General features: G+C 36.9%; 1 protein-coding gene across 5 annotated transcripts in view; it reads left to right on the forward strand.

Moving 5' to 3' along the window:
* KIF20B (kinesin family member 20B) overlaps positions 1–21,458 on the forward strand; it is an 85,231-nt gene extending 63,773 nt beyond the window's left edge. For 3 of the 5 annotated variants that reach the window (XM_044935222.2, XM_044935221.2, XM_044935223.2), the window contains exons 26-34: positions 4,026–4,181; positions 7,467–7,643; positions 9,768–9,878; positions 11,431–11,628; positions 12,406–12,474; positions 14,165–14,266; positions 14,677–14,827; positions 19,909–20,051; positions 21,210–21,458. In XM_044935222.2, coding sequence (XP_044791157.2) covers positions 4,026–4,181; positions 7,467–7,643; positions 9,768–9,878; positions 11,431–11,628; positions 12,406–12,474; positions 14,165–14,266; positions 14,677–14,827; positions 19,909–20,051; positions 21,210–21,287 — 1,185 coding nt within the window. In that variant the 3' untranslated portion in view covers positions 21,288–21,458. The remainder of the gene's footprint in view (positions 1–4,025; positions 4,182–7,466; positions 7,644–9,767; positions 9,879–11,430; positions 11,629–12,405; positions 12,475–14,164; positions 14,267–14,676; positions 14,828–19,908; positions 20,052–21,209) is intronic. The other 2 variants (XM_025274110.3, XM_044935224.2) reach the window with 1 other exon arrangement.
* The last annotated feature ends 1,419 nt before the right edge of the window (positions 21,459–22,877 follow it).

The raw sequence follows: 22,877 nt of genomic DNA on the forward strand, positions 1-22,877 counted from the left end.
ATATATTTTTCTGTATTTAGCTTTCACATACCATGCGTAGAATAGGACATACAGGGCAAAGATTTTTTAATGGGACTTAACAAATATTATGTAAAATTTTATACATTTTATTTATTAGAAGTTACAATCCAACTGTAGTTTTGGCATTGAAGAAAGCATAGTAATGAGTTTTGAAAAGATTGCATCTAAATTATTTTCTTAAATTCAGGCTGTATATAATCAGATATTAAACAAATAAATCCGTTCCTTTCTTTTTTTGTAACTATTAATTACACACTGTAGAATTTATCCTTTCCGTTGTCAGAACCGAAAGCAGCTGGAACAGAGTGGATAATCCATTAGTTATGAAAACTTACACTGATTACTTTGAGAATGTTCATATTAAGGAATACTGGTTTGTTTTGCATTCTAAAATCATATAATCATGTATCTTAGATACTAAACTTTGTAATTCTGTGATGGAGTAGTGATAATTTATCTGGCACAGTGGTTTTGTAAGTTGTAAAAACAGTAGATTTTTAAATACATAGCTTTTAGTGTAGTAGTAGTATTTTTGCTTCAAAAGAAGTTTTACATCAGTTTTGAATGTATAAATGAGATGTTTTTTAACTTCAAGGATCTATGGAAACCTCTTTAAAATTTACTGATCAACTGTATTTTCTATCCAGCTATTCCCTGTATTCTTTAATAAATATTTGTCCTGTTACACAAGTTACTCTTGAAGGGATGGAGCCAAAGCAAAAACAATACCCAGCTGTGGATGTGACTGGTGATAGAAGCGAGGTCCGATGCTGTAAAGAGCAATATTGCATAGGAACCTGGAATGTCAGGTCCATGAATCAAGGCAAATTGGAAGTGGTCAAACAAGAGATCGCAAGAGCGAATGTCGACATTCTAAGAATCAGCAAACTGAAATGGACTGGAATGGGTGAATTTAACTCAGATGACCATTATATCTACTACTGCGGGCAGGAATCCCTCAGAAGAAATGGAGTGGCCATCATGGTCAACAAAAGAGTCCGAAATGCAGTACTTGGATGCAATCTCAAAAACGACAGAATGATCTCTGTTCATTTCCAAGGCAAACCATTCAATATCACAGTAATCCAAGTCTATGCCCCAACCAGCAACGCTGAAGAAGCTGAACGGTTCTATGAAGACCTACAAGACCTTTTAGAACACCCAAAAAAGATGTCCTTTTCATTATAGTGGACTGGAATGCAAAAGTAGGAAGTCAAGAAACACCTGGAGTAACAGGCAAATTTGGCCTTGGAATACGGAATGAAGCAGGGCAAAGACTAATAGAGTTTTGCCAAGAAAATGCACTGGTCATAACAAACACCCTCTTCCAACAACACAAGAGAAGACTCTATACATGGACATCACCAGATGGTCAACACCGAAATCAGATTGATTATATTCTTTGCAGCCAAAGATGGAGAAGCTGTATACAGTCAGGAAAATCAAGACCAGGAGCTGACTGTGGCTCAGACCATGAACTCCTTATTGCCAAATTCAGACTTAAATTGAAGAAAGTAGGGAAAACCACTAGACCATTCAGGTATGACCTAAATCAAATCCCTTATGATTATACAGTGGAAGTGAGAAATAGATTTAAGGGCCTAGATCTGATAGATAGAGTGCCTGATGAACTATGGAATGAGGTTCGTGACATTGTACAGGAGACAGGGATCAAGACCATCCCCATGGAGAAGAAATGCAAAAAAGCAAAATGGCTGTCTGGGGAGGCCTTACAAATAGCTGTGAAAAGAAGAGAAGTGAAAAGCAAAGGAGGAAAGGAAAGGTATAAACATCTGAATGCAGAGTTCCAAAGAATAGCAAGGAGATAAGAAAGCCTTCTTCAGTGATCAATGCAAAGAAATAGAGGAAAACAACAGAATGGGAAAGACTAGGGATCTCTTCAAGAAAATCAGATACCAAAGGAACATTTCATGCAAAGATGAGCTCGATAAAGGACAGAAATGGTATGGACCTAACAGAAGCAGAAGATATTAAGAAGAGATGGCAAGAATACACAGAAGAACTGTACAAAAAAGATCTTCATGACCCAGATAATCATGATGGTGTGACCACTGACCTAGAGCCAGACATCCTGGAATGTGAAGTCAGGTGGGCCTTAGAAAGCATCACTACAAACAAAGCTAGTGGAGGTGGTGGAATTCCAGTTGAGCTATTCCAAATCCTGAAAGATGATGCTGTGAAAGTGCTGCACTCAATATGCCAGCAAATTTGGAAAACTCAGCAGTGGCCACAGGACTGGAAAAGGTCAGTTTTCATTCCAATCCCAAAGAAAGGCAATGCCAAAGAATGCTCAAACTACCGCACAGTTGCACTCATCTCACACGCTAGTAAAGTGATGCTCAAAATTCTCCAAGCCAGGCTTCAGCAATATGTGAACCGTGAACTTCCTAATGTTCAAGCTGGTTTTAGAAAAGGCAGAGGAACCAGAGATCAAATTGCCAACATCTGCTGGATCATGGAAAAAGCAAGAGAGTTCCAGAAAAACATCTATTTCTGCTTTATTGACTATGCCAAAGCCTTTGACTGTGTGGATCACAATAAACTGTGGAAAATTCTGAAAGAGATGGGAATACCAGAACACCTGATCTTTCTCTTGAGAAATTTGTATGCAGGTCAGGAAGCAACAGTTAGAACTGGACATGGAACCACAGACTGGTTCCAAATAGGAAAAGGAGTACGTCAAGGCTGTATATTGTCACCCTGCTTATTTAACTTATATGCAGAGTACATCATGAGAAACGCTGGGCTAGAAGAAACACAAGCTGGAATCAAGATTGCCGGGAGAAATATCAATAACCTCAGATATGCAGATGACACAACCCTTATGGCAGAAAGTGAAGAGGAACTAAAAAGCCTCTTGATGAAAGTGAAAGTGGAGAGTGAAAAAGTTGGCTTAAAGCTCAACATTCAGAAAACTAAGATCATGGCATCTGGTCCCACCACTTCATGGGAAATAGATGGGGAAGCAGTGGAAACAGTGTCAGACTTTATTTTTCTGAGCTCCAACATCACTACAGATGGTGACTGCAGCCATGAAATTAAAAGACGCTTACTCCTTGGAAGGAAAGTTATGACCAACTTAGCGTATTCAAAAGCAAAGACGTTACTTTGCCAACAAAGGTTCGTCTAGTCAAGGCTATGGTTTTTCCTGTGGTCATGTATGGATGTGAGAGTTGGACTGTGAAGAAGGCTGAGTGCCGAAGAATTGATGCTTCTGAACTGTGGTGTTGGAGAAGACTCTTGAGAGTCCCTTGGACTGCAAGGAGATCCAACCAGTCCATTCTGAAGGAGATCAGCCCTGGGATTTCTTTGGAAGGAATGATGCTGAAGCTGAAACTCCAGTACTTTGGCCACCTCATGGGAAGAGTTGACTCATTGGAAAAGACTCTGATGCTGGGAGGGATTGGGAGCTGGAGGAGAAGGGGAAGACAGAGGATGAGATGGCTGGATTGTATCACTGACTCGATGGACGTGAGTTTGAGTGAACTCCGGGAGTTGGTGATGGACAGGGAGGCCTGGCGTGCTGAGATTCATGGGGTCGCAAAGAGTCGGACACGACTGAGCGACTGTTCTGATCTCTGATACCTGGGAAAAGTTTATTTTTGGAATCACAGCTGGAAATGACCACTACAAATCAAATTTTTTTTTTTTAATCTGGCATTTAAAAAGACTTGGTTCTCTATAATTCTTTCAGAAATTTCAATTATTTCTTCTTAAGCTCACTGATGAAGGAAAGTTCTTAAGTGGATTTTATAGCAAAATTAAGTTTATGAATGAAATAGCTATTTAGGAAAGCAACCAACTGTTCATTTTATAGTCTGAAATATACTCAAACTTTGTCATTATTTAAAGAAAAATGCTTGTTTTAAGTTTTTGAAAAGGTGAAATGAAGAGCCACGGATTATATGGAAATGTTGATAAATGCAGATTTATTAACTGCTTTCAAAACATGTGATAGTTACTTGTGCTATTTCTACATGTAGGAATCTGAACAGAAACATGAAGCTGAAAGAAAAAAATGGTTAGAAGAAAAAATGATGCTTATCACTCAAGCAAAAGAAGCTGAGAATCTACGAAACAAAGAGATGAAAAAATATGCTGAAGACAAAGAGCATTGTTTGAAGCAACAAAATGAAATGGTTGGTAATAGTTGTACTTTATCTGCTGTGTATTTTGCCTGCTTTCTTTGGCTTCTTAATTTTTTGCCTGGGATTCTTAGATTCTTATCAGTGTCTACATGGTTGTGTGGGTTTGGTTTTTTTGTTTGTTTTTAAGGCAGTTTGTCTATTTGTAAGATGAGTTTTCTATCCCAGTTTATTTTGAAGTTCTTATTTTTGGGAAAATAATTATTTCTCAATATCTAGATTCAGAACTTAAAAATATTTTCCTTTTGACTGCCACAGGGTTATCCCTATTGTAATGTAAAATATTTGCATTTTGAACTGTAGATTCTGCTAACATGGTGTATGCATCTTACCTCATAAGCTGATTTTGTCAGATCTTTTTTAAAAAAAAAAAACATCGACTATATAGTTTCTAGAAGACTATAGGTAGAAATAACTTTCTGTTTCCACTAGCTATAGTTCTCAAGTAATTCTGTCTTATTGTTTGTGTTTTTTCCTCCTGTTTTAATCTACAACTTCGTCTCTTTGATACTCAATCGGAAAAAAGTTCAGAGTCATCATTGATCCTGGGAAAACTATTGAGTAATATATTATCTTTAAGTGAAAAGATAACCTAACCCTAACCCTAGCCCTAGTTCCCTATTTACAGTAATAGTAACATGGCAGTATCACATTGCCATCTGTTGGCATTTCCTTTGTTTATGACAGAATTTTACTTATATCAGCTAAACTTTTCTGTACAAAAACATTAATTTTCACTAAGTTAAAGAAGATTTTCCCACAGATTTTAAGAAATATTTTTTATTTTGAAATCACTTTATTTCCAGAAACATTGCAAAGCTAGTACAGAGAATTTCTGTATACCTGTTACCCAACTTCTGATGTTAGAGCTTACATAACAACAGTACAGTGATCAAAACCAACAAATTAGTACTATTACAATACTGATTGCTAAATTATGAATCTTAATAGAATTTCACCAACTTTCCCACTAATTTTTTTTTTCCTGGATATAGGATCACATCTAGGATACTGTGTTCCATTTTAGTTGTCAAGTTTCCTTAGAGTCCTAACTCTGTTTTCTTTGTCACATGACAAAGTACGTGAGAGTAATGCTCGTTATTACTACTAAATAAAAATATGTAGAATGCATTTTCTTGTGCCTGGCTTCTTTCACTCAGTATTATGTTTGTGAGGATCATCTATATTTGTTCCAAGTAGCTGGAGTTAGTCTCCTTTCATTGCTGAGTATTTCAGTGTATAAGTATACCACAGTCTGTTCAATTTAAAGTTGAAGATATAGGGGTTGTTACTGTTTGGGGCTGTTATGAGTAAGATATCCTGTAAACATTTTCATATATTTCTCTTAGTGCACGTGTGCACTTTCATTTCTATTGCGTATATAGCCAAGAATAGAATCGCTAGTGGATAGGGTAAACATCCCTGGAGGAAGGGATGGCAACCCACTCCAGTATTTTTACCTGGAAAATCCCATGGACAGAGGAGCCTGGCAGACTACAGTCCATAGGGTCACACAGAGTCTGACATGAATGAAGCAGTTAGCAGGCAGGCAGGCACGGTAAACATATGTGGAACTCTAGTAGAATGCCAGACTAATTTTCAAAGTAGTTTTACCCATTTATACTGCAATTTGTATTGTTGTATGTTTTGTTTATTGGCTCTGCCTACCCAAGTCCCCTTGTTTATTTTCTCTTTGACTATCTTTTTTATACAGGAATTCCTTATACTTTCTGGATAGGAGTGTGTTGCAATTACCTTCTTTCAACCTCTGGTTTACCTTTTTACTCTCATTGCCTTTTTAGAACAGAAATGAAGAATTATTCTAATTCATTTTCTCAGTCTTTTCCTTTATTAACTTCAAGGACCTGAAGCTGTCCTCTTACATTATTTCCAGAAAGGTTTGGGGTTTTACCTTTCATATTTTGATTCCAGTATTGATTTTTGTGTTGGGGTGAGATAGGGGTAAAGGCTGTCATTGTTCTTGTAAATTTGAATTACTAATCGACCTGGTAGTACTTTTTGAAAAAGCTGTTGCTTTTCTACTGCTCTGCAACTTTTGTTGTAGGTCAGTGGTCCAGTGGTTAACTTTTGTATATGGTATGCGATTATGTCTTTTTTTCCATTTGGCTGTTCAGTTGTTCCATCACCCTTTGTAGAAAAGACTGTTCATTTCTCCATTGAGTTTCTTTGACATTTTTATGGAATATCAATTGACCATAATATTTGTGGACTGTATCCTCTGTTCTCTGATGTCTGTATATCCTTAAGACAATATCACACTGTCTTTATTATTATATATAGTAGGCTTAAAATGACATGGTATGATTGCTTCTACTTTGTACTTCATTTTCAAAGTAAATTTGACTGTCATTTGCATTTTCATGTTATTTTTAGAGTCAGCTTTTCCACTTCTACTCACACACAGACACACAGATACACACACTTGCTTGGATTTTTATTGAAGTTGCTTTAACTCTAGATCTTCTAAGGGAGAACTGACATTTTAAAAATAATGAATCTTTTGATATTTGAACACAGGTTCTCTTTGTTTATTTAAAAAAGAAAGTGAAAGTGTTAGTTGCTCAGTCTTGTTCTACTCTTTGCAACCCCATGGACTGTAGCTGGCCAGGCTCCTTTTTCCATGGAATTCTCCAGGCAGGAATACTGGAGTGGGTTGCCAGTCTCTTCTCCAGGGGATCTTCCCAACCCAGGAATCGAACCTGTGTCTCCTGCATTGCAGGCAGATTCTTTACTGTCCGAGCTACCAGGGAAGCCCCTTGTTTATTTACATGTTCCTTTATTTCTTTCAGCAGTGTCTTGTAGTTATGTTTAGATCTTGCACATATTTTCTCTAATTTGCCACTATTTCATGATTTTTCAACCCAGTGAAAACGTATTTTTAATTTTCATTTTTCTGTTGTTTGTTGCCATTGGTTTTGTCATTTATTTTTTTGTAATTTTACCATCTCATTTTGCAAATATTGAGGGAAATGCTAGAATTAGTTTAAAAGCTCTAATTGTTTATTGAAGGAAGTGCCCAGTAAGCTTTTTTTGTTTTGGAATGAGGTGGGATAGGATATAGTATGTGGATAGTTAAGGTATATAAAGGTATTATGTATTTGGTTTTTTAAATAAATATTTTATCTGGACTTGTCTATGTAATTTGTTGTGTATTCTGTTCACAGTTGTATTTATTGTGTTATCCATAATAACTTCAAAAATTCTTAGATTCATAATGTTACAACATTTACTTTAGCATTTTGTGTTTATTCTGTTTAGGAAATACTTAAAGGACAGTTGGCTGAGAAAGATGGTAACCTCCAGCAGTGGCGGGAAGAACGCGATCAACTGGTTGCAGCTTTAGAAATACAGCTGAAAGCACTGATCTCCAGTAATGTACAAAAAGATAATGAAATTGAACAATTAAAAAAGATCACATCAGAGGCTTCTAAGACAGTCAGTAGAATCTTATTCTTTCTATGCCTTTTTTGATTAAACATAGGAGTTTTCCAAAATTATTTAATTGATTAACTTTTAAAGAATAAAAATGTTAGTAGATCAGTGAGGAATCATAGGTTGAAAATATTATTTGCATATTTGCCATGAATTTTGAGTTTTCAGAGTTTACTCAGAGTTGACTCCTCAGTGACTGGTTGAGGAATAGTACTTTCTCTAATATTTTGGCCATATCTTCAGGTAGAGTATTTAGAAAATAAACAACTGGTGATTTAGTCCCTCATCTATCTTTAAAATATTGGCAGTGTGACTCAGCCTGAATTCTTGCTGATATTTAAATATTTGAGCCCATCCTAAATTTATGATAAAGATACACACTGTTTTTGAAAATAAGCACAATGGTGAGGAGATGTGAGTCATTCAGCAGGTACTTTTTTTTTTCTTGGCCACACCACTCAGCTTGCAAGATCTTAGTTTCCCGATCAGGGATTGAATCCGGGCACCAGCAGTGAGAGCTCCGAGTTCTAACCACTGAACTACCAGGGAATTCCCAGGAGCTACTTTTGTAATATGCACTGGAGTTAGGAACCCTAGCTGAAGAAAGTATTGCATTTCTCAGATAGCTGTTTCCCAGGAAAATTGAATTAGGGTACATCTAAAGCTAGTCTTTGCAGAGTAAATGATTGGCGTTTGAAAATATGCCATTCTAAAGCCTTCAGATAAATAATAAAATAAATGTGTATGTGTGTATCTGTCTCTTACATCAAAAGACCTTGTGATTCTCAGAGAAAGACTGCTCAAAACAGGTATTCAGATCAGATCAGATCAGATCAGATCAGTCACTCAGTCGTGTCCGACTCTTTGCGACCCCATGAATCGCAGCATGCCAGGCCTCCCTGTCCATCACCAACTCCCAGAGTTCACTCAGACTCACGTCCATCGAGTCAGTGATGCCATCCAGCCATCTCATCCTCTGTCGTCCCTTTCTCCTCTTGCCCCCAATCCTTCCCAGCATCAGAGTCTTTCCAATGAATCAACTCTTCGCATGAGGTGGCCAAAGTACTGGAGTTTCAGCTTTAGCATCATTCCTTCCAAAGAAATCCCAGGGCTGATCTCCTTCAGAATGGACTGGTTGGATCTCCTTGCAGTCCAAGGGACTCTCAAGAGTCTTCTCCAACACCACAGCTCAAAAGCATCTAGCATGTATAAATTGTACAGAATAGAAAGTTAGAAAAAGGAGGTATCAGCTACTGTCATTGTGGTTTGGGGACCTTTGGAAAAATTACTTAACATTTCTGAACTTTAAATCAGAGGTGATGATGTCTTCCTAATGGAATTGTGAAAATTTATCGAGAGTGTTTGTAAAACAGTTAGCACTGTTATTACAACAGTGGAAGTCAGTACATGCTAGTTGCTTTCTGCATTATGAGTGCAAATAGGATCTTTTTTACTTGCAATTTTGGGTAGGTGACATAAGATGTATTTGACTTTTGATTTTGGTGGTAGTGTTTAGAGGGTCCATGTTGGAATTTATCAAGTTTAGCAATGTAAATATGATTTTTTTTTTTTATAGATAGGGTTTAGGAATAGAGAATATCCTGTGACTAAGTGGGATGAAGAGCGTGCAGCAAGGAAAAGTTTAGTTATCAGTATAGTCTTTTCTACTCTGATTCTTAGTTGCATTCCTAAGACACCTCTAGTTTTTCAGAATTACATTATTAAAGTGATTTGGGAGGTTTAAGCTCTAGCTCAGTACAGAGTGTGGTTTTGCTATTTAATGTCTCTAGGTCTCTATTTCGTATACAGAAAGTAGAAATAATGATTCTTGCCAAATCTAACTCCGAGTTGCAGTGAAAGTAAAATGAGAGAATATATGTAAAACACCTTGGAACTTGAAAGTAATCTTTCAAATTTCTGTTTAGGTCAGACTCAGAAGAGGCTGGAAAGTTGCCGAGTCTCTCTGAGCATGCAAAAGAGGAAGAAGGAGAGTTAGTTGGTCATTGAAGTCTTTAGTTACTTCCAGTATTTAATTCATCTAAATCTTGATTTTATATTCTTTAGGTGAATTATTTTAATGTATATTCAGTTACAGCGGCTTGTTGCTTTAATATTTCCTTAATTTAGGAAAAACAGACCATGGATATCCAGCCCACACAAATGAGTTCAACAGATCCTGGCAGGGTTGAAACTGAACCTCAATCAACAAGTTTTGAAATTTCCAGAGGTGAAGTAGAGGTGGGTATTTGATAACACAGTCTGTTCTTTAACCCTCTTTGCCAATGACCATTAATTACTAAATAACATTTGAAAGTATAATTTAATTAGCTGTTGAAGGTATCTTGCTGTACAGTTAGCTATGAGTGCTCTTGGGAAGGAGAACTAAAGGCTTTTGAGGGGAGATGCAATTCTCCTGAGGAAATTTGATCCCCAAATGATACTGATCTCAAACAACAGATCTTTTAATATAAATAAATTTGATGGTCAGAAATAGGAAATCCCACCAAAGATAAAATTTGGATGACTGTTTTCTCTCATAAATAGTCCATTTAAAAAGCATTCTAGTAAATAGTATTTTTTGGAAATTTTACCCACTTTACAACTTTATCACCATATCCCAGTAACCTCACAGTGAAGTTCTTTGGTTTGAAGTGGGCTTGGGGTTCTGTGACTCATGTTGTATAGCGTGGAGTTTATCAGAGTGCCTATGAAATAGATAAAAATCATATGTCACTTTTTGAAAATAAAATTACTTTTTAAAATATTTATTTCAAAAACATTTAATGGGAGCATTCATTGTTAGGAACCTTGCTAAGCTCTGAGGGTAAAGACATAAGATCGCCATCCTCAAGGAGTAAGAATTCTAATAAGACAGGTATTTAATGACTGTCTTGTTTGACCGTTCGGACTGAGTGTTATGAAGAGAGTGCTGAGAAGGGACACTGAGGAAGATAGGATGAATTTTGCTTGAGTGGCTGTGTAGAAAAAGTAACATTATATTGGGTCTTTAAGTCTAATGGAAGTTTACCAAGCAGAGAATGGGAAGAGAAAGGCATTTTAATTCAGGAAAATAGCATAAGGCATTCCTTACAAGGCTTCAGAAGAATCATGTTACTTCCACCACATGCTATTAGTCATAGAAGCAATTGAAGCCAGCCTCCATTCAGGGGAGGGGGGATGAGACTCTTGAGGAAGAATAGTATTCACAGCAAACTGTAGTTTACCACAGTGGGGGTGCTTATTACCTGGTAGCTCAGACAATAAAAAATCCTCCTGCATTGTGTGAGACCTGGGTTCAATCCCTGGGTTGGGAAGATCCCCTGGAGAAGGGAATGGCTACCCACTCCAGTATTCTTGCCTGGAAAACCCCATGGACAAAGGAGCCTGGAAGACTATAATCCATGGGGTCCTAAAGAGTTGGACACGACTGAGCAACTTTCAATAAACAGTATATATTGGAATAGATAGGGTGCTTATTAAAAATCTAGACTCTTTCCTTTGAGATTCCTGGTTTAGTAAATTTGTGGTAGAGTTCAAGAATTTTTAAAACTATTTCTCCAGAGTATTCTTAGGATGATACAGGTTTGGGAAATACTGAGTACCATGTGTAAACCTGGAGAAAGTAGATGACAACTCACTCTTTCTATCCCTGTTGTGGTGCGTTTGGCCCAAACGTTTTATCTTTCCCAATTCATTCTTTTTAATAGGTATTTGACAGAGGTAATTTTTGGCAATTTAGAAATTCATGTTCTGCAAATACGATTTGTTTTCCTTTTAAATTCTGTTGTAGGATGGATCTGTAGTCCTTGACTCTTGTGAAGTGTCAACAGAAAATAACCAAAGCACTCGATTTCCAAAACCTGAGTTAGAGATTCAATTTACACCTTTACAGCCAAACAGAATGGCAGTGAAACACCCAGGTTGTACCTCACCAGTGACGGTTAAGATTCCCAAGGCCCGAAAGAGGAAAAGTCATGAAATGGAAGAGGTAAATACTTAACTATTAAGTGAACTAAACAAGTAAGTTTTATTATTGTTCAGCTATATAGTTAAACTCTGCTACATTGCCCTCCTGTGCATAAGCACTAGTATTAGAACCCAGAGTCATAGTTTACAGTATATTTAATACTCTTAAGAATGTCGCTGTGCTAAATAGTCCTTAAACAAAAAGCTTGAGGATTTTAAAATGTGTAGGTTTTTCCTTGTTTCAGTGAAGCTGTGATAGGTCAAATGGTGGTGAATTTTAGTAGAAAGCTATTTCAGTATTCCAGTTCTGTTCATACTTAGTCACTTTCCTTCCTGTGGAATAGAAAAGGGATTAAGGATAAAGGAATTAGAGAAACTGAAATGACTAACTTGCTTGAATAGAATCCTTGTGATTTAGTTAAAATCTTAGGTCTCTATGATCATAGTAGGTTTCAGAAGAGAAATTCTTTTTCTGTGAGCCAGTATGAAAATTTGGATCCTATTTAGTGGTAGGCCAAAAATGATTTGCTTCTGCAGCTTTCTGATTGTGGGGTTACCAACCTTCTATCATATTCTAGCCATGTCGGTTCAGCAAGTCACATAAATTTTCTGATTCTCACTTTCCTCCTTTTGAAATAAAGAATTAGATATAACGTGTTTAAACTGTTTTGCTTTAACATTATGTACCTGTGATAGGTACATAATAAATGACAATATTTATGCTAAAAGCAATATTTATGTTTAAAACTCTTTAGCACAATAACTTCTTCTCCAACTTGTCTTTTTCACTTCTTTAAAGAGTAGTGTATTTTCAAGCTGGTGGAAGAACAGAAATAATATTAAACATACTCCTGAGGCTCTCTGTCAGGTAATACATTTGATGAATGAATATTATTTAGCATATTTCTTGCTACACATAGAACACCTTAAAAGATTGTTTTGGAGAGCCTTAGTTAACTTTTATTCTATATTTAATACACTTAGATACCATTAAGATACAGATGACCCTTGGACAGCATGAGGGCTCAGTGCCAGTCATTGTGCAGAAAAATCTTGTGTAACGTACAGTTGGCTCTCTGAGTGTGAGGCTCCTCATCCGTGCATTCAACCAAAGTACAGAGTGTACTCTGAATAGTATTTACTATGGAAAAGCATCAGTGTATGTATGGACTCATGCATTTCAAACCTGTGTTGTTCAAGGGTCAACTCTACTAAGTAGTTTGATTTCATAATCATCTGTTAACACAGTGGCTGACACCTATGTTGACTTGAATAATTTTTTTCAAGGGAAAAGGAAAAAATGGCTGTGTACTCCGAGGGTTAAGAGACAGTTATTTTATTCATTTTACTGCTGGTATATACTCCCCATTTCAGAATTACTTAAAACAACAGATTGTTGTAAGTAAACCATGTGGAAACTTAACAGTTTTAAGTGATTTTGCTAGGCTCTTTCCTGCTGTAGTAAACAGTGTTGTGAAGTCTTCAGGAAAATAATTTATACAATGCTATATTCTATTCTCATGAAGACTCCAAATTTGAAGTGCTGTATTGAAAACAGCAAGTATGATGGAGTTACAATCTTTCTTCCTTTCCCTGATTACCATCTATCTGTCTTTCCTCTTTTTAGAAAATCTGCTTCTTGTCATCCTTACGATATTACTTTGTAACTTGAATTCTGAGGTTCAGTCATGATCTTCTCTCTCTTTCTGTTCTTGCCTCCCCCCCCACCCCCGCCCTTTTATGCTTATCATCTTTAGCACAGTTAGGATTTGCACAAGTTCAATTCAGTTAATAACTACAAAAGATTTTGTCTTAAGTAAGGTTATGTGGGGATAAAGAGTAAGATGTCGTGCCTATTTAGTACTGAAGGCAGATTTTATTTCTTCACTATCATTTTTTACCTGTGCTTATACTGAAGATTTTTGTTTTGTTTTCAGTGTCACTAAGTACCAATTAGAGGTCATACTCAGCATGATTTGGGAGTTGGGAAATGGGTAGATATATTACTATGTTGTATTTTAAAGATTGGACTCAAAAGATGTTATCCCTTCATTTAAGTAATGTAATTTCATTATGATGCATGTGAAAAATTCATACCTTCAGTCATTTTGTAATAAAAACATGTATTATATCGTCACGCTGTGCACTTAAACCTACATATGTTATATATCAGTAATATTTCACTGAAGGTGAAAAAATTGTGAGAAAAAAGTTGTACCTTCAGTCAGGGTTTCTCAGCTTCAGCATGACTGACATTTTTGGCCAGATATTTCTTTGTTTTAGAGAGTTCAATGTCCTGTACATTGTAGGGTTTTTTAGCAGTATTCTTGGCCTCTACCCACTAGTTGCCGTTAAACCTGCCTCTTACACCCAGCAGTGACAATCATAAATATCTTCAGACATTGCCAGTGTCCCCTGGGGTCAGAATTGCTCCTGGTTAAGAACTGTTTGCTTGGTTTTTTGTTTGTTTGTTTTCTTTTTTTTCTTCCTCTGGAGTCTAGAGAGAGAAAGAATATGTTGTCAAGAAATTAATCAGTGCTGAACTTCATTATTTTTAGGACTTCGTGAAATTTGAAAATAAGAAGAATGCTACACCAGGAATTAATTTGAAGTCCCCTGTTTCTGAGCACAGAAATTCTTCTGTCAAAAAGGAACCAAAGGTTTGTCTTTTAATTTGTCCAAAATTGACCATTTTCATAAGTTACATTTGTGAAGTAGATGATGAAAATAAAAATGTCAAGTTCGATTAGTAATTATTCAGAAGTTGAGTTTTGTCCAGTTATAACTCACTTATATTCCATTTTCTATTTATATAATTCAGCTTAGAATATATAACCTTTAACATTTGACAAGTAGCAGGTACTTCTTGATGTATTCACCTCTGATTTAGCACTCTTATCACACTCATTCTCTGGCCCTTTCATCCCTCTCCTTATATTATTAACCCCAAATTCCCTGCCTGAGAATTTATAACTTGTGTCTGGCTTCTTTAATTCAACTGTGGCTCTATAACTGTTTGTTCTAACATGCCTCATTACCAACAACAACAACAAAAATGTTTGTTTATTAGGTTTCCATACGCCCATCATCTAAGAAAACTTATTCTTTACGGAGTCACGCATCCACAATTGGTGTAAACGGGTCTGCTAAGAAAAAAGAAGGAACGCTACAGAAATTTGGAGACTTCTTACAACATTCTCCAACTATTCTTCAATCAAAAGGTTTGCAGACTATTAATTAAATGACCCTTTATGTTAGATGTATGGTGTTTTCTAATATCTGATTGGTATAAACTCAACCACAGTGACTCTTAACATCTCCAGTAGAAATTGTTCTGTGTTAATGTTAGATATTGAGGGAGGAAACATGAAGCTACAATGTGCCTTGGCGTTCACTGTGTGGTGGGAGAGAACAATCTGTATTTAAATAATTGATCCAGGGTAGCTTCCCAGGTGGTACTAGGGGTAAAGAGCCTGCTTGCCAGTGCAAGAGATGTAAGAGACATGGGTTCGATCCCTGGGATGGAAAGATTCTGTGGAGAAGAGAATGGCAACCCACTCCACTATTCTTGCCTGGAGACACCAATGGACAGAGGAGCTTGGAGGGCTACAGTCCATAGGGTCGCACAGAGTTGGACACATCTGAAGCGTCTTAGCATGCATGCATGCAGACTGCTTAATGCGTTGTAGAGATACAAGGAAAGAACTATGGTAGTATTGGAGGAAAAGAACTATTGGGGCTATGGGAAAATTTGATATTAATAGAAGAGATGGGATTTAACTTGGGGGCCGGGAGAAATATCAATAACCTCAGATATGCAGATGACACCACCCTTATGGCAGAAAGTGAAGAGGAACTCAAAAGCCTCTTGAGGAAAGTGAAAGTTGAGAGTGAAAAAATTGGCTTAAAGCTCAACATTCAGAAAACGAAGATCATGGCATCTGGTCCCATCACTTCATGGGAAATAGATGGGGAAACAGTGGAAACAGTGTCAGACTTTATTTTTCTGGGCTCCAAAATCACTGCAGATGGTGACTGCAGCCATGAAATTAAAAGATGCTTACTCCTTGGAAGGAAAGTTATGACCAACCTAGATAGCATATTCAAGAGCAGAGACATTACTTTGCCAACGAAGGTTTGTCTAGTCAAGGCTATGGTTTTTCCTGTGGTCATGTATGGATGTGAGAGTTGCACTGTGAAGAAGGCTGAGTGCCGAAGAATTGATGCTTTTGAAGTGTGGTGTTGAAGAAGACTCTTGAGAGTCCCTTGGACTGCAGGGAGATCCAACCAGTCCATTCTGAAGGAGATCAGCCCTGGGATTTCTTTGGAAGGAATGATGCTAAAGCTGAAACTCCAGTCCTTTGGCCACCTCATGTGAAGAGTTGACTCGTTGGAAAAGACTCTGATTCTGGGAGGGGTTGGGGGCAGGAGGAGAAGGGGACGACAGAGGATGAGATGGCTGGATGGCATCACTGACTCGATGGACGTGAGTCTGAGTGAACTCTGGGAGTTGGTGATGGACATGGAGGCCTGGTGTGCTGCACTTCGTGGGGTCGCAAAGAGTCGGACACGACTGAGCGACTGATCTGATCTGATTGAAATACTGGAAGATTATACCTCCTAGAAGTAACCACTATTAGTATTATGGTGTATATTCTAGTTTTTTTTCCTCTGCATGGATAAATATTACCTAATCTTATGTACTGTATCAAAAACATATTTCTTTAAATATCTATTAAGTTTAGTTGCTTAATGCTTTTTTCTTTATAATGTAGACATATTAATACTCTGGTATTAATATGTGATAAGATATATATTCTCTCTATACACATATACATAAATACATACTTACTTACACATCTACCAGAAAGAACAGTTTTAATATAAGTAGAGTATCAGGGAAGTGTAGGACTTGTGCAGGCAGTTAGTTCTAGGTAGCAATATGCATCTGGCATCTAGAATGTGGAGAGATTATTAGGAGGAAGGGGGCAGGAAGGAGTGAGTTTTCATGAACTTACCTGAGTGGTGGTGGTATAAATTGGGGACTAAAGGTGTGGGGAGAATGAGGAGGGAAAATGACTAAAAGCAGGGGGACAGTTGAATTGAGTCACATTGGTTGTGTAAAAATACTTTGTGTAAAAACTTACCACAGAGCTTCCCAAACTTTTCTTGGTTCACAATGCCTTTAATGTGTCAGTAATTTTTTTCAGTGCGTCCATGCACCCAAAGAAACACCTAAATAGTCCCATCCATTAATACTTAAGGCCAAACAATCCCTGAAAATTTAGCTTCTGAAAATCCAGGTTGCTAAAATATGTCACCATCCAAAGGAAGGATATTTGATACCTTTTTGAAACTGTGAACTACCTTGAGTTGAGTGTCATTGTTTTCCTTAGAAATTTAAAATATTCCAAGTTGCTCTTGTGAATTTGCTGCAACATGTCTTGGCGCACAGTTTGGGAACTTCAGACTTAGATCCATTTGTGTGTATATATATATGTATTTAAAAGTATACATTGTAAAGGTATCATTTGTATAAGCATAGAAAATATCTGGAGAGGTAAACAGCAAATTGTTAAATGTCTAAATTTGGAGAGGTGGGACTTGTTACTTTAGATTCTTAGGTATTCTACTTAATTATATTGACCATTGTTTATATTTATTTAGTTGCTAAGTTGTGTCCGACCCTTTGTGACCCCATGGACTATAGCCCACCAGGCTCCTCTGTCCATGGGATTTCCCAGGCAAGAATACCGGAGTGGGTTGCCATTTCCTTCTCCAGGGGATCTTCCCGACCCAGGAATTGAACCTGGGATTCAGGTAGATTCTTCCCGACCCAGGAATCGAACCTACATTGCAGGTAAAATCTTTACTGACTGAGCTACAAGGGAAGCCCCTCTCCTTGAAAATGTATTTCCTTTTGATATATAAACAATATATTGCCATAAAAAGCAATGCATATATGGTTTATATATTAAAAGGAAACATGTTTTCAAGTAGAGGGAAGTACCCAGATGGTAATGACTTCCTGACTTGGTTGATTTAGCTTAACAGCTTCCCTTCTATATACCCGGTGTGGGTTTCTTTTTTTAAAACTCCTTTCTAGGAATGTAAAGATTCCCTGTTTTGGATTGTAACTGCAGTACATGTCTGTTGTTGATCACTTGGAAATAAAGGGAAAAAAGAAGAAAATACAGGCTAGTTCTTAAAATTCTGTTGCTCTGATAACTACTCTTAATCCATTACTCAGTATCACTGTTCTCCCCATTTATCCCTTATGCCTATCTCCTATCCATTCAGTACATAGCAGCCAGAGTGATCTTTTCAAAATACAAATTATTTAAGCCACTTAATTTTTTGTTTTCTTATTATCTATTCCAGTAGGATATAAGCTCTGCAATGCAACATGTCTGTGTTGTTTACATCTTCGGCTCTTAGTACAGTGGTTTGCACATAGTAGTGTGGGATTTTGAGGCTCCAACCCAAATCCTATGTGTGATTTGTTTCAGGCTGACCATGGGTGATTACAAAGGTTTTGCCTGTTAGGCCTCATAAGGAAAAGCTGCCCTTCCCACATCAAACATGATATACAGCCAGTGCATTCCAGTCTTTGAAGGGAGTTAGTCAGTCAAGGTCTCAGGTCTCCTGCTGGCCATACTCTTACACATATCTGCATTCCTAGCTTGTGTGTGTATATTAGCCACTCAGTGGTGTCCAATTCTTTGTGACCCCATGGACTGTAGCCTGCTAGGCTCCTCATCCATGAAATTCTCCAGGCAAGAATAGTGAGTGGGTTGCCATTTCCTTTTCCAGGGTATCTTCCCTGGGTCTCCTGCATTGCAGGCAGATTCTTTTACCACTAAGCCACCACGGAATTCCTAGCCTAGGGGCCTCATTTGGATGCTCCTAATTGAGTGCCTTCAGTAGAGAATGTCCTCAGGCGTCTCTGCTGAAGACTTTATGATGGGAAGGAGAAGGAACCTTGGGGACACTTTTTCCCACTCTGACTGTACTTTTCCACTCCTAGCCCTTCCCTCTGGTCTCTGGCACCAAGGTCCATAAAACTGCAAGTGCAGAAGCCTTTTGACAGTGATAAAACCACCAGTTCTGTGCTGATCCACCTGACCCAGGCCATGTATTATTCCATGGGGGAGTGTGGAACAGGGTGGGAGTTTGGTATGTTCTCAGTTTAGACTTCCCTGGTGGCTCAAATGGTAAAAGCGTGTGCCTACAATGCAGGAGACCCAGGTTCGATCCCTGGATTGGGAAGATTCCCTGGAGAAGGAAATGGCAACCCACTCCAGTAAGTCTTGCCTGGAAAATTCCATGGACAGAGGAGCCTGGTAGGCTGGAGTCCATGGGGTCGCAAAGAGTCGGACACGACTGAGCGACTTCACTTACTCAGTTTAGCCTTGCTTATTTAATTGCAGTAGATGGTTAAAGGCTTTAACTTTCATGTTGACTTGTCTTAATTAGCTACTCTGACATCTGGCAGCTCAGCTCTTAGGCTCAGCTTAGCCATTGACAGATAGACACTTAATTCTGCATATTTCCTTAAATGTGTTCTTTTTTAAAAATATATATATTTGATAATATATATATATATATATATATATATATATATATATTTGGATTTTATATCCAGAAGTTTTCCTAAATGGAAATGTTTTCTGCTGAAATCAGTGTGTGTCTGTTAAATAAATAAATAAAGCAGATGTACAAAGTAAAAAACTGAAAAATTCCTTTTCAACTCCCTAGAAACGATCAACTGTTAGAAATTTGGTTTCTATCTTTTAATCTATGTATCTGTGTGTATGTGTTTGTTAACTGGAAGTAAATGGCTCACAATTACAAGTTACTTTTACTTAATATTCATGTGGACATCTTTACATGTCAATACTGAACTAGTTCTGCCACCTTATTATTCTTAATGCTACATGGTCCACTGTGTATGTGTACTGATCTTTTCTGTAAATGTAGTATTAACCTCTTCCGAGTCATTAAAGATGCCTGAGTTTTACTGGTGGTAGTATAATTTACCAATATGTAAATTTACCAAATTTACAAAATTTCAACCTTTACAATATGTTGAACATTAGTGAAGTGATATTTTATTTATTTGCTTTCTATTTTTGCTGTTGATCACTAAGTCATGTATTTATTGGGCATTTCTTTGTTTTCTATTTGTGTCTTTCACCATTTATAAATTGCAGTGCTTTTTAATATGGCTCTTTATGAAGGATTTATAATACTTGCAATTAGGAAATTATTTCAGGATTTAACTGATAAATTTTTTTCATAGCAAAGAAGATAATTGAAACGATGAGCTCTTCAAAGTTCTCAAATGTAGAAGTAAGTAAAGAAAATGTGTCTCGACCAAAACGGGCCAAACGAAAATTATACACAACTGAAATTTCATCTCCTATTGATATATCTGGCCAAGTGGTAAGCTACTATTTCAGTTCTCTTAAAAGTAAAACTCTTTATGTTCTTTTTAATTCTGAAGTACTCTTACAATTTGAATTATATAGTGGTTTGAATCTTTTATGCTGTACACCAAGTCTCATAAAACTTGCTTTAAAAGTTATACTGTTGGTACTGGATGTGTTAAGTCTGTAGTAACTGAATGTAAATGCTGCATTGATGTATACAGGTGTCACATGCATCTGCATTTGTAAACTCATTAGAATTCTAGAACTTTAATTCCATCAATAGAATTATCACTGTTTAATCATTTATTGGCTTCTAACATCTGTCTTTTCATGTTATCTTTATCATAAGAGTTGTACAAATCAGGGCCTAAGTCTGCCTGGTAAAAATATAGACTTGACATTCAGTCATTTCCTCCCACTTTCCCTCTAAGGCTTCCATGTTCTCTTAAGAAAAGACTGTGGTTTGTCACCTTGACTCTATGACTCATTCCCCTGACTCAGAACACGCTGTTCTATTACAGGGAAAGTTCTGATTTTCTATCATGCTTGCATTTGCCTAGTGGATAAAAGTGAAGATAGGAAAGTAATTAAAGGAAAAGCCTTCAACAGGAAGTGGCCAAGAAAAATCAGGAGAGACCTTTTTGTATCAGTAGCTGTCAGATAAAAGACACTTGGAGCAAGTAGTAAAGAATTAGGGTCATTAGGACATGCTTTTCAAAGTGCTGTTGTCTTGGTTACTTTTTTCCATCTGTCTGATAAAGTACATGATTTTCTCCCTTGGCTGAAATTGTTTCTTTTCTTAGTTGCAAAATAATGCTCTTTCTACTTGTTGTTGCAAAGAATAATTTCTTAAAAATTACTTGAGATACTTGTTTCGAAATATTTTAGTTATTATTTCAAACTGTGTATTTCCTGAATTCAGTAAAAGTGTGGATTTCTTTAATTTTAGTATGAGGTGGTGGTGTAAGAATCTTTTATAAAGTCTACTGCCTTAGGCATGCTTTTTTATAGAAGATAGTGTAATTGCAATCCAGGAGGACAAAAATTACTGTCATGTACTTATTATTTCAGTTATTAAACACTGAAATATGAACATATCTTATTAATTGTAAGTAGGTTTCATTTTTACTTTTATTTTCACTTATAAAATTTGTGAAATTGTTAATTTCAGATTTTGATGGACCATAAAGTGAAAGAAAGCGATCATCAGATTCTCAAACGACGACTTCGAACCAAAACAGTCAAATAAATCACTTATGGAGACTATTTTAATATAAATTTTATATTCATAATCATTGTAACTTGTATCGTAACTTTTTAAAGATAATTGTATATACTGTGTTGCATCAAATCCCTTTGTATATACATTGTTATTTTGTACTGGTATAATTTTAATTCAATAAAGAAAACATGTCAACAATAAGTTTACTTGCCTACTTTTCTAAGGCTTTTTAATAATAGCTTCTTTTATCGTAGGCATAGGCCCAGAAAGATGCTACGGTTTTTGTTTGTGTTTATATACATAGATGTTATAAGTTAGATCTTTGGTTTACTTATATTTAACTGTTGTAGGACTTGCTTTTACTGCATCTGTTTGGAAATACAGGTGATTTTACATATCTGTACAGGAAATAAGTGTGTATAGGTCATCTGGTTGCTAAAATGTGCACATATTTTAGAAAAGATGTCAGGTTTTTAATTAGAATATCTTTTATTTTTAAATAATAGAATAAAGTTGGCTTTCTGAATTTTTTAGGACACAGATGATTAGAAGCAGAAAGTTAGAAGGGAAGAGGAGATAACATCTAGAGGCCAAAAAATAACACTGTTATCTAAGAAAGACGGAATTTTAGTCCGCACACACCCTGCAACTAGAGAAAGCCCACATGCAGCAAAAAAGACCCAGTGCAACCAAAAAATAAATAAAAATAATAAATTAAAGCCATAAGTAGAGAGAAAACTGCAGTGAGGGAAGGAAGATCAGTGATTGCCTTAAAGCCATGGTCAGGAGATGGAATCTGAGGCCATGAGGAAACTTCTTGGGGGAATGGCTATGTTCTGTGCCTTGAGTGTTCTGTATTCTGTATGCAGTTTCTAAAAATAAAATTGTCTTTGAAATAATTTTATTGCTTGAAATATAAAGCTGGGAAAAAAGATTTTAAAAATAAGCACCAAAACTGCAATGAGGTACCATTCTGTGGAGACCAGAATAGCTAAAATTAGACTGACAATACCAAGTGAAAGATTCTGGCTTCTAGCATGTATATTTAAAGGAAATATTTTTTCCCCTGTAGAGTAACTGCACTCGTTCTTTATTGTGGCAAGAGATCATATTTTGGAAAATGTTTTGGAGGCATTTTTTGACCTAAGGTTCAGTTCAGTCACTCAGTCGTGTCTGACTCTTTGCGACCCCATGGACTGCAGCCTGCCAGGCCTCCCTGTCCATCATCAGCTTCCGAAGCTTATGCAAACTCATGTCCATTAAGTTGGTGATGCCATCCAACCATCTCATCCTCTGTCGTCCCCTTCTCCTCCTGCCTTCAATCATTCCTAGTATCAGGGTCTTTTCAAATGAGTCAGCTCTTCGCATCAGGTGGCCAAAGTATTGGAGCTTCAGCTTCAGCATCAGTCCTTCCAATGAATATTCAGGACTGATTTCCTTTAGGATGGCCTGGTTGGATCTCCTTGCTGTCCAAGGGACTCGCAAGAGTCTTCTCTAACACTACAGTTCAAAAGCATCAATTCTTCGGTGCTCAGCTTTCTTTATAGTCCAACTATCACATCCATACATGACCACTGGAAAAACCATAGCCTTGACTAGACGGGCCTTTGTTGGCAA

This window comes from Bubalus bubalis, chromosome 23, assembly GCF_019923935.1.
Source record: "Bubalus bubalis isolate 160015118507 breed Murrah chromosome 23, NDDB_SH_1, whole genome shotgun sequence".
In the NCBI taxonomy this organism is placed as follows: domain Eukaryota; kingdom Metazoa; phylum Chordata; class Mammalia; order Artiodactyla; family Bovidae; genus Bubalus; species Bubalus bubalis.